At 39.3% G+C, this 18,423-nt stretch overlaps 1 protein-coding gene across 4 annotated transcripts in view; it reads left to right on the forward strand.

Moving 5' to 3' along the window:
- Nucleotides 1-3,490: 3,490 nt before the first annotated feature.
- The window catches only part of SLC12A6 (solute carrier family 12 member 6), an 89,318-nt gene continuing 74,385 nt past the window's right edge, over nt 3,491-18,423 (forward strand). For 2 of the 4 annotated variants that reach the window (XM_004310923.4, XM_073800703.1), the window contains exon 1: nt 3,595-4,884. In XM_004310923.4, the coding sequence (XP_004310971.1) occupies nt 4,614-4,884 (271 nt within the window). In that variant the 5' untranslated portion in view covers nt 3,595-4,613. Of the gene's footprint in view, nt 4,885-17,158; nt 17,398-18,423 lie in introns of all 4 variants that reach the window. The other 2 variants (XM_073800705.1, XM_019935219.3) reach the window with 2 other exon arrangements.

Genomic DNA, 18,423 nt, shown 5'->3' on the forward strand with positions numbered 1-18,423 from the left:
TCTTATTTTGTATGTTGTGGGAAGAAAGGAGTGGTTTAAAAACGAAAACGAGGGAGATGAGAGGGAAGAGTGCCCCAGGGGTACAAAAGACCACTTGGAAGAGAAACTTTGGTAGCTTCTGTAGCAGGAGCAGTGCTGTGCTTTGAGTCTTAGAAGCGTGCTGGGGATGGGGAAGAGACCTTGAGAAAGACTCCTGTGCAGCTGTCAGCATCCACTGAAAAATACCCGTGTGCTCACTTAAGTAATTTTTTTGTCCGTTGAAATGACATCTGACTGAAAATGGAAGAGTTGCTTGAAAGATAACAGCAGCTATATTGTAGAGAAAAGGCATTGAATTGGAAGCCAGGAGACCAGGATTCTCCCCTCTCTGTATACCTTTGAGAAAGTCAACCTGTTTAGTTCCATTTTTCTCATCATTTCTAATTGCTCTTCTAACTCTAATATTGATAGGGTTCAGTGGTGGAGCTTAATGTACCTACAGTGTTTGTCCAACCGTTGTGAATAGGAATGCCTTTATTTACCGCCCCTCTGGAAATATTCCCAGGCTTTTAGTTCTCTCTTCTTACATACACCTAACTTTATATTCTTTCTGGTAGCTAGCTGGTATGTGGAACTCTACATGGATTTTAATTTAGAAGATGAGGTATGAGAGATTCGAGCAGGGATTTTTGTTGTTTTTCAAGCTACTCTTGGGGGTTAATTTTTTTTTTTTTTTTTAAATCCTGGAAGATTTCTTAGGACTTGAGCTTCTATTATGGGGCAACCATAAATTTTTAATCCAATTACTTCATATTAGAGGGATGATGAGGCAAAATATCGTATATAGGCATTCAAGAAATGCTAGCTTCTTCCTTTCCTTATCAAGTTAATCAAGTCAGTATTTCCCAATCTTCTCATTCATGGCCTTTGACATTGAATTTGAATGTTTGCTTAGTGCCACTGATTTTAAAATTGCTTTGTGAAGTTTGCATTCCAGTGATACAATCTTCTTTTTCTACAATATCAAAGATTCTAGACTCCAGAAGCAGATGTAACTTAAATCAGCACAAATTTGATTTATCAAGACTGGCCCTGGAAAGGAGTAAATATGTTTCTCATGGACTCTGATGTCTGACTGTCCCGGCAGAAAAGTTCAGGATAGTTGTTGACTGCTGAGAAAAAAACATCTCTAGACTTGGGTCATAGTTAATAGAAGACATGATTTTCAATCAGTTACTTAAATTTATGAGAATGGTGAAATGAGATAATTATTTCCTGTCAAGCAATTTTTTATTTCTTAGCCTGTTCACTGAACAAGGTTCTTAGCATAGAATCTGAGGGATTTTAAAGAGTCGTCCTATCCTATTAGGGGTTAATGATCGAAGAAATGTTAGAAATTCTGCAAATGACTAGGAAAAGTATCTGCTATGGAAGTTTTTTTAAGAACTAAAGTCAGGGGAGTTCCCTGGCAGTCCAGTGGTTAGGACTCTGAGCTTCCACTGTTGGGGGGTTCAGGTTCGATCCCTGGTCGGGGAGCTAAGATCTGGCATGGCCAAAATAAAAAAGAAAAGAACCAAAGTCAGTAAACGAATGCTATCATTTTTTTAAAATGTTGACTGTGATTCTGTCTTTATAAGTTACCCCCCCCAACCAAAAAAAGGATTAGCATTTTCCATGCTACTTACTGTGTAGACTGTAATGGAAAGGCAAATTGGTGTGAATATACCGAAAATTTTTTTCCTTAAGAGATCTCCTAGGTCTGAGCACATTGTGTGATGTGCTCAGAAATGGGAGAAGAGTCTTAAGAAGTATAGTATAAAGTGAATGAAAATACACTGTGGTATGAAACAAAATTCGATGTTGTAGAAATCCAGGATTTTTTTTTTAAATGAAGGGAAAGTCTGTAAGATTTGAATGAACAGCAGGCATGCCTGAGGAGAAAACTGATCCCTCAGTAAATTTCTTCCTTGCTCAAGTAAGAAAGCTGTAAGCCTGAATGAATAATCACAGTCTTTATAAAGAATCAAGCTTTGAGGAGATTTACATTTTAAATAGGAATTTAGTTTCCATTCTGTTACCTGGATCTTTTAAACCGGACATTGGACTTTGTGTGTCATTTGATAAAAGGGAATTTACTGGCTCACATCTTAAATACAGTTGTGATCTATTACTAGGGATGATCTTAAACATTTCCACTTGTGCTGAGCAAGGACCCAGACAAAGCCAGGGCCCAGACTGTTGAATTTAAATGTCTGGGTAAATAACAAGGTCCTGTGGTATAGCACAGGGAACTATATTCAACATCCTGTGATAAACTATAATGGAAAAGAATATTAAAAAAAGGATGTCTCTATGTGTATAACTGAGTCACTTTGCTGTACCGCAGAGATTGGCACAGCCTTGTAAATCAACTGTACTTCAATGAAAAAATAAAATTAATGTCTTGATCAAAGCTCTAGGAAATAATTTTCAGACAAAACATTGATGAGTCAAATTTATTGAACACCTATTCGTGCATTAAATAAACATTCTAAGAAAAATATTCTGGTGGCAGTAGTAGGGAAAACACTGAATGGAGTCAAGAGAAAGTATCTCAATGGCTTCTCCAGGTCTAAAATTAAAGATGCTTTCTTTAATGAAGCTTTCAGTCTGACTAGAAAATGAATACAGCATTTTGTTTTCCAGTTTTACTGAGGTAAAATTGACAAAACTGTATATATTTAAGGTGTACAACTGTGATGATTTGATAGATGTATACATTGTAAAAAAAACAGCACTTTTTTAAAGGAGAAGAAAAAAAAAGGTAGCCCAAACTATGTATAAATTTGAGCATACAATGCTTTATAATAGACCACTACGTAAAAACTCCAATGAGGGTCATACCCAATATATACCATATATTGGAGATATATGGTATTGAGAGGTTTGTAATTTTTAAAGAAATTATGAGTGGTATTTTCAGGGACACTCTTAGTAAAGAGAGATGGTTTCTGAGGGTCTGAGGGGCATCGCCTACCTCCAGAATGAGTTTGTGCAACACAGCAGGACCACAACTCAGCAGGACCAAGAGCGAAAAGCGTTTGTTTTCTCAGATGCAGGCAGCTCAGGACCCCACACCCAACTACAATTCCCGTCATGCTCCGGGCCTCCCACGCTCGGCCCCGCCCCTTGTCCACCAGTCCCGCTGCGACCCGGGCGAGCGCATGCGCGGAGCCCTCTCCGCCACTTCGCGGGCTGCAGAGACTGGGCGGGGCTTTCGGGTGCTCGTGGGACTGTGACGCCCTCCGGCCGCTCCCCCAGGTTTCTCTTCGGACCGTTAACCTCGAATGAGGAACGAGCGGGGAGGAAAGGGAGGGGCTGCGGCGCCGCCGGCACAGCCCGCCGGGCCCGGGGCCGGGGGCGGCGAGGTCACGTAACTGCTGCTCTGGCATCTGACCGGGGAGGAGGCTCCCTCCCCGGCAGCCCAAGCCCCCCGGCGCCCGCCGCGGCTCGGAAACAGTTACCCGCTGGTAAACAACAGCTGCGCGCGCATCCGAATCAGCTGGCGCCGGGATCCCGCACCTGCGACCTCCTCCTACCCTCATCCTCGCCGCTCCCTCCTGCTCAGCCAGGGCCAGCCTGCGAGGCCGTCTCCTCTTCTGTTAGGGCCCGAAGGAAGAACAGCGAAGGGGCTGACCTTGCGCCGGGGCCCTGGTAGGGGAGGAAAGCGTCTCCGGCAAAGGGGTGGCTCGTCCTGTCACACGCAGGAGAAACCCAGCAAACCGATCGGGGGCTCGATGGACTAGCAGCTACCTGCCACGACCCTGAACTGCAGTCCGCGGAGTCTCGATCCGCTAGCCGCCTCCTCCCAGATCCCAGGGACCTTTCTGCCAGAAGAGCGGGAGGGCCACCCCCGCAGACCTCTCGGAGGCAGAAATCCGCTTTGCCCCTGCAACCTCCTCTCCTCACCCTTGTCTCATTCTCCTCCATCCATAGTGTGCGATATTTTTCCCGTTATGCATGCTCACCTCTCCCACCAGACCCAAGTGGATTATCGGCCTCAAAAACATCGGGTGGCTCTACACACATCTCCTCCCAGCCAGACCTGTGGGGTATTCACCTGATACACAACAGGTGGTCGGGTGTACACCGTTTCGCAATCTGATCTATACTGTCTATATTCGCTTGATAAGGGTGGACCTCTGCGCACTTTGCTCATCTAGCCGTGGGACATTTACAATTAAGGGACTAACTACCTCGGCAGAAACCTTAAGGTCGAGGAGAGAAAGGCTTCGTCACCTGCTTCTCTGAGACCATGGCTGTCTGCCCGCATCCCTGGACCAGGGGAGATGACTAAGATAGCTCTTCATTCTGAAGGAACGAAGTTACACGAGATTGTCATCGTTTGTCTTTTTTTTTTTTTTTTCCTTAAATATTTTTCAGCTGCTGGTAGTGCACTTTTTAGGACAGGCGGCTTGAATTCTGAGTAGAAGGATTCTTATATATAGTGGCTTTTTGTGTGGTGTAAATCAAGGTAATTGAGAGGTTTTTTTTTTTTAAGTTATCTTTTCTATTTTTGCAACCAAAATTGCTAGCGTAGGAGGAAGGGTTTTGCAGGGTTTTTTCTTTGTCCTTATAAAGGAAAAGAAAGAAAAATGCATCCTTCAGAAAACACCACCAAGATGGCTTCAGTTCGGTTCATGGTGACACCAACAAAGATCGATGACATTCCAGGTTTGTCAGACACCAGCCCGGACCTCAGTTCTCGATCCAGTTCCCGGGTAAGATTTAGCTCCCGGGAAAGTGTACCTGAAACAAGCCGTAGTGAGCCTATAAGTGAGATGTCTGGAGCCACCAGTTCACTGGCGACTGTTGCACTGGATCCAGCTAGTGACCGGACTTCTAACCCCCAGGATGTTTCTGAGGGTAAGTAGAAACACAGACAACGAAATATTTCCGTTACTGGCTTATTTGTCCAGGATGACAATATACTGGGAAATCATTTTTCCATTATAGAATAATCATCAGGAACCAAGGTACCTCTTTTTGAGATGCTTAGGAACCCTTTGGAATAATGGTTAGCATAGTGGATCTCTGCAATAGTAATTTGGCGTGTGCGAAGGTATATGACAAGAAGGAAAGTAGATGTATGTTTTGACTTCCTCATTCTTGTATTCTTAGAATTGAAATGGGTATTTTGGTTAAGGATGAATATCAAAGAATTTAACAATTTTCCAGCATGGAGAATCCTAAATTGTAAAATTTAGTGGAGAGTTGTCTTTGGGGCTCCAACTGTTACAGTTTGCTTTTAAGGCCAGTTATGAGGAGTAGTTATTGATCATATCTTAGTTACTGGCTTTCCTGTAAAGACTTCAGATACTGTATCACAAAATTCTTTTTAAAAAATTATATTTTACAGAGACAGTGGTTAGAGTAACACAGCTTACTCAGGGTGAGGCTGGGTAGATCTGAGGGGGCTATCCTGTCAAATGGAGATTTCTGATTCCCACATAATTTCTTCACTTTGAAGTTTAGATGGAATGTACTGAGTGCTGAGACTTTGTAGTCAGGAAGTAGCACACAAGCTACTTCTGACTTATATTGACCACTGCAGACGTTCAGCTTCCTAAACCAATTTGTGTCTGCGGGCTTGGAGGTTTTCATTGGGTTTAGTGAGAAAGAGGTGATGAGATAAAACAGAGAGGTCATAACATTTTTCGGACTCTGAAGTAGAAAAGTTTGAGAAGTGCCGTACTGCTTTATATATTTAGTTTTATGCTATGTTCTAACTAACGTAGATCTGTCAGGTAATGAAAACTTCTCTTAAGAATCTTCAAGATTCTTACAATGATATTCTATCCACATTTGAAAACCGTAGCTTCAGCCACTGAATTGCCATTTTCCGGTGTCAGGAAATATTGTTCCTCCTAACCTAAAGCGTGCAGGAAACCAGAATGATTTTAGTTCCTTATTTCTGTTTTTTAATGTCTGGAGACAAGGTAGATTTGGTAAAGTTTATAGTCCTGGAATTCACTTATCCTTGACTAATCTTTTTTTTTATGAAGACATTACAGGTCGATTCTTGGACTTTTAACAATTTTCAACTTCTTGACAGACTTTACACTATGTACCATGGTGTTAAAATTACATTATGGAATAAAAAATAATTCATCATTTTCTCTTCTTACAAATTAATTCTAAATTGTAGTTTTAGTTTTTACACATCATACTCTATTTAGGTTGTAAAAATACCAGATAAGACTGTAAGTGTTAATTTTTTTAATGCTGTAATTGTCATTAGGTAATTTATAGTTAAATGTTGTTGGGTTTGTGACTTATATATTATGGAATTGTATTTTTATTCTGTTTTTAAAAGTGGACTTATTTCAGTAATGTGTTAGTTAGCCTTGCAGAAACGGGATCCTTGTCCAGGCTTCTGTCCTTATCTATAAGCATTCTTTAAGGTCTAGAGTGGTATTGCTTTACACCATAAGGTAAAACTGGGGATGTGTGTAGGTAAAATCTATCTCGTTTAGCTGGGTACAGAAGTTAAAGCTTGGTTCTCTACCTAACATCTTCCTTAATGTTTAAATAGTCTCTGGTACTAGAGAAAGGGAAATTAACAATCCAGCCATTAGATCGCACTTTTCCCTAGAGTATTCTTGGGAATCGAGTTTCCTACTTTCCCAATGACCTATTTTTCTCTTATTGTCTTTTAAAAAATTTCTTATGATGATCATCCTGTGATATATTTTCCACACCATCAGAGGGAACTGGTTAGAAATGTAATTATTTCACCTTTGGCCTTGTAATATGCAGATACCCTTACTGGACTTAGATGTTGATCTTCAAAGGATGCTGTTGTCAAGAAAATCAAGGACGTGCTAATCTACATTTGTCTCTGGGTTGGATTTAGTATAGGAAAACAACTACTTCCTCTTCTACAGTGGACTCTATCCTTAAGTTCATAATGTATTTCAGAATTGTGTTTGCTATTTTACCATTTAGAATTTTGTGATTTTTTTTTTTTTTGGTGGGGGGACCCTTTTTACATCCTTCAGTGATTGTGACATTGGTATCATTCTCTCTCCTTTCCCCACAATTCCCATGCCTCCCACATTTCTTCCCACCTTAAGTTTCTTATCGTGTCATATACCTTTTATTCACATTACATTGCACAACCAAGGTGGGGTGACACACCAAATTTTAAATATTTATTTCTATCTGTGTTTTAATTTTTTTCTACTGTTGGCCTTTTGAGTAGTAATTATCTTTCTGCTATCAAAGTGTTTATAGTTCTTTTTCATTTTGTCAAGGTTCCATTAGAACTTATGGGACTGTCAAGTTGGTAAATAAAATCAGCGATCTTAGCACTGTACTTGCTTATGCGTGAAGAATGCCTTAAAGGTACAGAAGGAACTGCTGAGAGTGGATACCTCTGGACAGTTATGAAAATAGGGTGGAGACTGGGAATTTTCCTTTATCTAAACAATTCAGTAGGGCATGTACAATCTTTTATATTGAGAGTGTATCACTTTTGTAATTAAAAAAATTTTATGAGCCATAGCATGTTAGTTAGGGAACCTCAGATGATCAAGAATCAAATTCTGGTCAAAGCCCATTTTAATAAGTGAGGAAACTAAGGCTTACAGAGATAGTTATTTGTAGATCATGAGTGGCAGAGCCAAGACTGAAATGCAGGCCTCCTGACTTCTGTCCAGGGCTTTCCATTACATCATTTTGCCTCTGCCATGATGAACATTGTTTACATTTGCCTCATCACCATTTGGTTAACTTAAATGATTGTTAAAATAATAATACCAAAATAGAGAAGAGGACATATTTTTATATGTCTTATACATTTTCTAATAACATTTCAACCTTTTACAATTCAACAAATGCTCCCTGAGGCTCTGATGTGTGTGAGGCACTCCAGTAGGAACTATAGGAAATGCTCAGGTAAAATATAGGTTCTGCCTTTGGAGCGCTCATGGCAATAGTGGTGAAAATGACAAGAACACTTGCACCAACATTTACTGATCAATTATTATGGGCCAGGCTCTGTTCTGGGTGCTAAGGATGCAGGACTGAGAAAAAGAATCCAATTACTGTTCTAAGGAAAGTTATGATCTAATAGAGAAAGCAAACAAATTTTCATATAAATTATAATGCTGTATGATAAATGCAGGAATAGAAGTATACATCAAAATACAAAAAAAAAATACAGCAAATTTTAGAATAATACAGTAGAAAAATATAGTTAAGGAAAATGATGAACTGAGGTAAAATGGAGACACCGAGAGACTGGAGGACTTGATGAGGTAAAAGTGATAGTGAGTGATGTAGAGGGATTGAAGACTGTGATCAGATAGATGAATGTTAGGGTTAATGGATTCAGAGGTGGGGCAGTTCCAGTGTTAACATGATCGAGTGTGCAGCCTTGGGAGTGGGTTTCTGAAGTGGAGTAAAAATAAAAGCCAGTTGAGTCAGGACCTCTAAGTGTACCAACTTGGAGGCTGGCTGTCACCAAGTTTTACTGAGGGATGTTAGCTGGTAGAGATGCAAAAATTATTTAGATAAGCCCCTCCTTCATGGAGCCACCTCTGAAACCTTTTCTCATTCAACCCGACACCCAGATAGATCAGATCAGTTCTTTAAGTCCCTGTATCTCTTATACAGACTACTACTAGAGCACCTATTTCACTGAATTTTGTTTTTTTATTTGTTTGTTTACATATTATCTTCCTTGGTTAGGCTGTAGGTTCTTGAGGACAGGGACCTGAAGAGCATAATGCTGTCGACTGAAAAAAATGCACAACCTAAAAGTTGAGAATTACATTTTACTTGACAGACTTACTGAGGACTTAAACCCTCAGTAAGACAACCTCTCATACAGCTCTGAGGGACTGTTGTGAAGATGTAAGGGAGGAGCCAGGATATACAGGAGTTTTTGCAAAAAAAACCAAGTCGTGGAAACATCAAAAGATTACTGCTAATTAAAGAAAACCAGACATCTCAAGTTATTGAATTTAGTGCTGTTCTGTGTATGAGAAGATTCAGGACTCCGGGCTTATTGAAATTATTCCTTTGAGATGAGCCTTAGCTATCTAGGGCCAGTATCCTGTTTTTCTCCATCTTGAATCCCCTCAGGGTGCACCATTGGGGGTGGCTGCAGTGACTGATGGCTCGATGGCCTCAACATCCTTTGTTCACTGATATGGCAGGCAACATTCTTTGTCCACAGTATTTAAAAGCTCTTCAGCCAGAGTTGGAGACCATAGCTCAGAAGGGAAGAGGGATTAATCTTATATGCATGGGAAGAACTTTCCTACCTGAGGTGGGCTGCGAAGGGTAAGCAGAAGTTCACCAAGTGGACAAGGCCCAGCAGGCTTTTCCTTAAATGCCAGTAGGTCTTCCAGAGTATTTATCTGCACTTGGTGCCATTATATTACACATGGACGTTTAGCCCACTCTGCTGGTCTACCAATTCTGTGTGTTATTCGTAGGTCACATCAATCTCTCATGCTAGGGTTAAATAACGTTTGACTAAGAATCAGAATAATGTTGCAAAGCTATCTTTTTATTTTTCATAAGAGCATGTTTCAAAGTACCAAGCAATCTTTTTATACTTTTGGAAAAAAATTCTAGTTTTTTGCCCCAAGCAAAAATAAGTGAATTACATTGTATTGCCAATTGCAGGTGACTATTACCTTTCTTTTAAATATACCTTTCATATTATATGGTTATTGAATACTACCATTTCACTTTGACACACTAACAGAGAGCTGTAACTAACATTGTGTAACATAGTAAAATGGATAGTTTTGTAAAAACACTTCTTAGCTTTCCTGATAGCATCCTCTGATAGATTTTTTTTTTCCAAGCTCGATTCCTCCCCCCACTTTTTTTTAAAGACAAGTAGCACTTGTGTGAAACGTTTTGGTTACAGACCACCTCTGTTTTTTCCCCCTCTCCTCCATACTGCAAAGCCAATGATTAAACTTTATAATATACTACTTTACACCACAAGTAGCAATCAGCTAAATCCAGAATGTGGGAAATTTTATTGAATAACTAGACTTTTCAACAAATAAATGGCGTGGAGTGGAGGAGGAGAGAACAAAGGGGTGGGGTGGGGAGCTGTTACAGATAAAAAGCTGTCAACCAAATGCAATGTGTGGACTTTCTTTGGATCCAGATGTGAACAAAACAACTGTAAAAAGCCACTTTTGAGAAAATCAGGGAAATTTGACCACGTACTTGGTGTTAAAAAATACTAAGGAATTATTGTGAATTTTCTTAGGTATATTTATGACATTGTGGTACTATAAAGCCCTTATCTGTAGAGATACATATTGACATATTTACAGGTGAAACGAAGTGTACTCCACCCTCCCTCCCCCCACGCCACAAAACAGTTGAGGAGAGATAGATACGATTGGCAAACATTTATAATTGGTTGAATTGGATTAATGAGGATTCATTTTACTGTTTTCTCTGACTTTGTGTATATTTGAAAATATCTGTAATACAAGCTTTTAAAAGGTTGGACTGCAATCCAGAAAGTTACGTTATTTATTTATTTAAATAAATTTTATTTATTTATTAATTTTTGGCTGCATTGGGTCTTTGTTGCTGCACGCCGGCTTTCGCTGATTGCAGCGAGCAGGAGCTACTCTTCGTTGCGGTGCGCGGGCTTCTCATTGAGGTGGCTTCTGTTGTTGCAGAGCATGGGCTCTAGGCGCGTGGGCTTCAGTAGTTGTGGCATGTGGGCTCAGTAGTTGTGGCTCGTGGGCTCTAGAGCGCAGGCTCAGTAGTTGTGGCGCACGGACTTAGTTGCTCCGCGGCATGTGGGATCTTCCCGGACCGGGGCTCGAACCCGTGTTCCCTGCATTGGCAGGTGGATTCTTAACCACTGCGCCACCAGGGAAGCCCCAGAAAGCTACTTTAATAGAAAGGACTTTCTTTTATAGATTCTGTCCTAGAATACTCTAGATATTTGATTAAATATTAGTGATTGGAAGAGTGATTGCTTCAACTTATTGTCTTTTATCTTGGGTGGTCTCTTCTGTATCCTCACTAATTCTTTCCGTGCGGGGCCTCATTCTTTTCCTGTCAGAGGCATGTTTCTTGATTCCAGATTCTCATAAACTTTGCTTTGATATTACCTGTACTGGAATGGAAAAGAAGAAAGAGGACACTCCTGGGTACCTAAGAATCTTATAAAAGTCATGCTTTTCTAATGTTAAGGCTCTTAGAATAAGGGGAATGTTTCTAATGCTGACGTTTAAGGCAATTTGTACTGACCTAGAAGGATGATATTTGCTGTAAACTTTTGAATCGTGGTGCTCCTTTTGCCTCCTCTGCGTAATAAATACTTCTGGACTAGCCAGACCCCTTGCAAGCTTCACTGGAGACGGGCAAACTGGATTTCAGTGCCCCCAACGCCCTTGCCCTTTTGGCGTGATGTAATCTGCACAGCTGCACTTGGTGGGCTTGTTGACTCAGAATAGTGCAGATTTTATGTGTTTAAGTTCTTGGTGATGTGTTTCTTAGCAGTAGGTATGAAAATTTGGAGAGCCGTATTGTAGGAATTATGAAAGCATTTTATTTTGTGATTGTGTAAAACAATGTATTATTTTAATGAAATTTTATAAGTAAATGGAAAACCAAGAAGATATTCCCCATTAAAACCCTGTAATTAATGCTTTGGTGTACTTTGTAGAATCCCTGCAATTATGTATAAAGATATGAGCACAAGACTGCAGAACATACAATACCACACACATACACACAGCACCTTGCTTTAACTGCAGAAGTTTAATAGTTGATTAATAGGTAATATTATTACCATATTTGCTCAGTTCTAAGGTGTACATTTGTCATATTTTTAACATTTCTGATATTCAAGTGCATTTTACTTTTGAAGAATTTTAAGCTACTGTTAAATCATGAGTGGAATTCACAGTTAACAAGATTTCAGAATCAAACCAATATTGTACAATTAATAAGTCAATCTGAGAGGCTATGCAAAACTTGAAATTACCACTGGATGTTTTAACTGAAAAAATGTAAGGTCTAAAACATTTTTTTGTTTTTCCTTAAAATTTAAGTTTTTGTACTTGGAAAGGACAGAAATAGAAAACAAAAGCTGTATTAAGTTGTTAGGAAATGGCAGGTATACTTAGGTCTTAATCCTAACTTTAGTTTTTTGTTTTTTTCTTTTTAAAATTTCGTATTATTTAACTGAGAGCTGGGTTTCGGTCTTCTGCTTTGTATTTTTGTTACTGCATTGCTAAGCCTTATTACATTTCATATGGCCTTGAGAAATCCGTGCAAGATATTCAGTTGATAGCATTCATCTGTTTACAGTTGGAACCATTTGGTAGATAGCTTTAATTTTTGGCAAAGTGGCGCCTAAATTTCTTCCATTTTACCAGACAAGGCTGTTTTTCCTTTTGGGGTAAGGGTATTCATTTTTCATATTGCTGATTTTACAAAAAGAAAACACTAAGAAGTTTAAAACTCTTGTATACACATGTACATTTTCACTTCGAGGAGCTATGATAATTGAATCCAATTGAAATTTATCTTTATTTTGAGAGCATTTGCTTTTAATATTTAAGCTCGTTTTTTTATATCCAGAAATAATACTTATTTTCACAACAGTTAATTTACATCCCAAGGTGCATGTAAAAAATTCTGCTTTTGATTTTTATTTTTTTAAATAAATTTATTTATTTATTTGTTTTTATTTTTGGCTGTGTTGGGTCTTTGTTCTGTGCGCCGGCTTTCTCTAGTTGCAGCGAGTGGTGTGCGGGCTTCTCATTGTTGTGGCTTTACTTGTTGCAGAGCACCGGCTCTAGGCGCACGGGCTCAGTAGTTGTGGCACATGGGCTTAGTTGCTCCGTGGCATGTGGGAATCTTCCCAGGCCAGGGATCGAACCCGTGTCCCCTGCATTGGCAGGCAGATTCCCACCCACTGCGCCAGCAGGGAAGCCCCCTGATTTATTTTTTTTCTAATTTAGCAGTGTTCTAATTTCCAAATATAATTTTAGGAATTAATAGGAAATAGAGAACAGGCTTTCCTATTAGATGAGGTTAATTCTTTCCTTTGCTGAAAAATCATCAGTTCTGATACTTTTTCATTAAAAAAAAAAGTCATTTTCTTCTGAGCTAAGGTGGATTTCTTCTCCAGGAAAAAGCAGAAGCTGATAAGGTTAAGTAACCTGCCCAGGGTCATACAAGTAATAAATTGAAGAATAGTGATTCGAACCCAGTGTTTGTGATTCTAACACCAGTATTATTGTCATTACACTTCCTCTGCTAATGGTGGCTGGCTCTGTTGAAACATTTATTCAGCTTCAAATGTATAATAGAGCAAGCATAAGGAAATGCAGTCTTTATCTTCTGGGTACATTTTTGCAATTATTTTGCCTGGGATTGGGGGCATGAAAGGAAATGGTTTTTTAAAAAAGTAGTAAAATGACATGTTTCCAGAATAACTTAAGGTTCTGTGTTCCTAACAAGAAATCTGGCCTAACAATATGTATTTTACTGTCTTTTACACAAATGATCTCAGATAACTAGGGCAGTATAATAGTGCTGAATTACATGAACAGTTACTGATTTAGTTACATTAGTCCATCTAAAGTTAATGAATATTCATATTTTGACCCCTGTCTCGGTAGATCTATTTTAAAATGGAGTTTTGTTTCAGGGGAGGAGGGAAGCAATAACTTATAAAAACACTTGTTCTCTGAGGTGAAAATTAACAAGGAAATTTTGTTTCAAATTATGTTTTCATTTTCCTTTCTTTACATTTTTAGAAATATGTCCTAAGTTTTGACAGTATGGTGCTCAACATCAGTTTTATTTTCTATACAGTATTGGTAGCCTTGACTAGAATCCCATATAGCGTATTTCATAGTAAAAGAATGAAATGTCATACATCAGAAATGAGATTCTGAGTTACTGAGTAGTCCATGTTAGTAGCTGCCAGTGCTTACCTCTGGTTGGTGATTCTTGGGTCCTATCATACCTAGGGTATGATGACATTGAGATGAGCAGTCTTATACAGGGAATTGCAATATTGTGAAAAAGTTAGCAGTAGAAGCTGAGGGCTCTAAGTACTCAGAGGCTTTTGATAATGCCTTCTTTAGAGTTTGGATCAGTAACCAAAATGGAAGGCGTAGCTAGCAAATTAGCTAGCCATCAACTATCCTACTACATTCTTTCCTCTAGTGAAGACTCACAACTTTAGGTCCCCGTAGAAGTAACTGGGCAAGGTAGTGCTGTGTTGTGCTCTCAAGATTCTTTCTATGCTTATACTGTATTACAGTATATTGTTTTATATTGCCTTTTATTGTGTAGTTAATTGGATAACAAGACTGCGAACTCCTTGAGGGCAGGAGCAGTGTCTTGTTCTCCATTGTATTCCTGTTTCCTGGCACATAGTGAACACTCAAATATATATTGAATAAATGCATGATTCCTTCAGCCTCAGTAAAGAACAGATTTTTTCTGATGTTTTGATTTGGAGAACTCTTTGTCATCCTTACCCAACAATATTACGAATCCATCAGAAAATAATGTCTTTTATGTATTTACTGTCTTTCAGTCGTTAGCCCCAAAATACATTATTCATCATTCATGCCATTTTATAAAAATCTATTCATAGACAATTTTATGTAATTTTGAGATTTAGAAGTTTTAAGTCCTTACTATCCATGATAGTTGGTCCTCATCAAAGTAATTGATTCATTTAAGTCTTTTTATAATTGTCTACATAGTAAGGCAAGATTTAGTTTGTGATCATTTTTATATTTTAAATTAATATTTATTGTCCCAGTGTCTGAAGGAGAAAAAGGTTTTGCTGAGTACGGTAAATAGGAAATTTGTATATACATAATGAGAATCTGTATACTTTTCAGACTCCAACTATATCTCTAAATTTAGGTAGTGAACTGCTCATTCTCTTCTAGCAGAATGTTTAGATCATTCTCTAACAGAGCCATTCAGAGTGTTGTACGCAGACGGTGCTGGACCATGAGCTATTTATTATGTCTGTGAGGAGATGAGTTCAGAAATTCGGAGTTTTTAGAAACTTGCATAGCAGTTTGTTAAAGCAGGTTTATGTCTATTGAATCTAATAATAAAAATTGGAATTTGTGTTTTGTATATTTTTCATTTTCTAGTAATTTTTATTATTATTGGGATTTTTTTTCAAAATTTTTAGCCCACAATGAACTGGAAATTTAGAGGAAAATAGTCCTTTACCAGAGATAATTTGTAATGAGATTGTGTGGTTCTAGATAATTTGCATAACTTTTGTACAATACAGTTCTCAGTTTCTGCAAACCAAGAGGAAATACATATATGATTTGCTTTAAAATTGAATGGTTTTTAGTGATGGCATATAACAAAATATTAAAAACTGATAGAGAATCCTTATGTCGAAAATAATTTCCCACTGACTTTCCCTTGTTTCAGTCTTTTCACTGAACCTAATTTGATAAATGGGCTGAATAAAATAAAATGCTGGTTATCATGAATTGTTAGCCATGATGAAAAATTGAATTGTTAGCCATGATAATAGAATAGGGTAGAATGGTAAATTTTACTTTCAAAATATTACCCAAAGTAGACACATTCTTTTAAAGAATGGGCATGCTTTTTTAAAAATACAGACATAATATAGTCACAAGTGTTTTAGTGAAACTAATAAAATAAATATAATATGTATAATATTTAGCCTAATGTATAAAGCACTGTGGAAGTAATACCATAAGAAATGCCCTTTTTGCTGTAGCCTGGCCTTATATCTTACTGCTTCAAAATACCATAGATTTTTTTTTAAATTTATTTTATTTAAGTATAGCTGATTTACAATGTCGTGTTAATTTCTGCTGGACAGCAAAGTGATTCAGTTATATTATATATATATTCTTTTTCATATTCTTTTCCATTATGGTTTATGACAGGATATTGAATATATTAATAGTTCCCTGTGCTACACAGTAGGACCTTGTTTATCCATTCTGTATATAGTAGTTTGCATCTGCTAATCCCAAACTCCCAATCAACCCCTCTCTCACCCTCTCTCCCCACTGGCAAGCACAAGTCTGTTCTCCCATGGATATTGCTGTTGTGGTGGTGGGGTTTTTTGTTTTGTTTTTTGTTTTTGTTTGCTTCTTTGGCCATATGCCATGCAGGATCTCAGTTCTCCGACCAGGGATCGAACCTGGGAACCTGGGCCCCTGGCAGTAGAAGCGTGGACTCCCAACTGCTGGACCGCCAGGGAATTCCTTGGGTTTTTTTTTTTTTTTTAATGTGAAACTATAAATATTTCAAGCCTGTATGATGACTCTCATTTCAAACAATATTCAACACTCTAGAATCAGGAAAAGCATTTATGCAGCTGCCTGAATTTTATGTGAAATGAAATTTGACCATAAGTGACTTGTTTTATACTCAGATCCAAAGTTTTTTAGATTTCAGTAAACTTCATTCAGTTCATTATATTTTTTTCTGACATTTTTTTAATGAAAAATTTCAAACATATACAGAAGTTGAAAGACTGTATGATGAACACCCATATCCATATCCTCCAGATGCTACAATTAACATTGTGCTATATTTGTTTTTTTTAAAAAAAAACACATTTTAATTAATTTATTTAATTTATTTGGTTGCACCGGGTCTTAGTTTAGTTGCAGCCGGCGGGCTCCCTTAGTTGAGGCATGAATGTGGGATCTAGTTCCCTGACCAGGGATCATCAAACCCAGGCCCCCTGCATTGGGAGCACCACGTCTTAACCACTGCACCACCAGGGAAATCCATGCTGTATTTGTTTTATCACATATTCATCCCTTCCATTGATCCATCCATCTTTGAAGCATTTCAAAATGAGTTGCAGACATCAATGTGCTTCACACCTAAACACTAAAGTGTGCGTATAATTAATGTGTGATGTATAATTTCTAATGTTTTTAAGATTCAGCCATGTTGTTGAATGTATCAGTAGTTCATTCCTGGTTATTGTTGGGTAATAGTCTATTGTATGAATATACTATAGGTTGTTTATCTTGTGATGGATACCTAGGCTCTTTCCTGTTTGGGCTGTTATGAATAAAGCTGCTAAAAACATACATGTTCAAAAGTTTTTTTTGTGGATTTAGCTTTTATTTCTCTTGGATAGATACCTATAAAAGGAATTGCTGGGACTTCCCTGGTGGCGCAGTGGTTGAGAGTCTGCCTGCCGATGCAGGGGACGCGGGTTCGTGCTCCGGTCCGGGAAGATCCCACATGCTACGGAGTGGCTGGGCCCGTGAGCCATGGCTGCTGAGTTCCGCAACGGGAGAGGCCACAACAGTGAGAGGCCCACATACCGCAGAAACCAAAAAACAAACAAACAAAAAGGAATTGCTGGGTCATAGGGTAAGTGTATGTTTAAACTTATTAAAAAACTGCCAGGGCTTCCCTGGTGGCGCAGTGGTTGAGAGTCCGCCTGCCGATGCAGGGGACGCAGGTTCGTGCCTCGGTCTGGGAAGATCCCACATGCCGCGGAGCCGCTGGGCCCGTGAGCCATGGCCGCTGAGCCTGTGCGTCCGGAGCCTGTGCTCCGCAACGGGAGAGGCCACAACAGTGAGAGGCCTGCGAGAGGCCACAACAGTGAGAGGCCTGCGTACTGCAAAAAAACCCCACAAAACTGCCAGACATTCTTCCAAAGTCATCACACCAACATTCACATCAACATTTGCTCTACATCCTTGCCAACAGTTTTTTTTTTTATAGATTTATTTATTTTATTTATTTATTTTTGGCTGTGTTGGGTCTTTGTTGCTGTGCGCAGGCTTTCTCTAGTGGTGGCAAGTGGGGGCCGCACTTCTTTGTGTTGCGTGGGCTTCTCATTGCAGTGGCTTCTCTTGTTGCGGAGCACGGGCTCTAGGCATGCGGCCTTCAGTAGTTGTAGCACGTGGGGTCAGTAGCTGTGGCTTGCCAACTCTAGAGCGCAGGCTCAGTAGTTATGGTGTATGGACTTATTTGCTCCACTGCATGTGGGATCTTCCCGGACCAGAGCTCTAACCCATGTCCCCTGCATTGGCAGGCGGATTCTTAACCACTGCACCACCAGGGAAGCCCCTTGCCAACAGTTTTAATTGTGATTTTTTTTTTTTTTTTTGTGTGTGTGTGTGTGGTACACGGGCCTCTCACTGTTGTGGCCTCTCCCGTTGCGGAACACAGGCTCCGGACGCGCAGGCTCAGCGGCCATGGCTCACGGGCCCAGCCGCTCCGCGGCATGTGGGATCTTCCCGGACCGGGGCACGAACCCGTGTCCCCCGCATCGGCAGGCGGACTCTCAACCACTGCGCCACCAGGGAAGCCCTTTAATTGTGATTTTAATTTGCATTTCCTTGATGGCCACTGAGCAGTTTTTCAAGTGCTATTAGCCATGTGTATAGC

The sequence above is a fragment of the Tursiops truncatus genome, chromosome 2, assembly GCF_011762595.2.
Source record: "Tursiops truncatus isolate mTurTru1 chromosome 2, mTurTru1.mat.Y, whole genome shotgun sequence".
NCBI lineage: Eukaryota > Metazoa > Chordata > Mammalia > Artiodactyla > Delphinidae > Tursiops > Tursiops truncatus.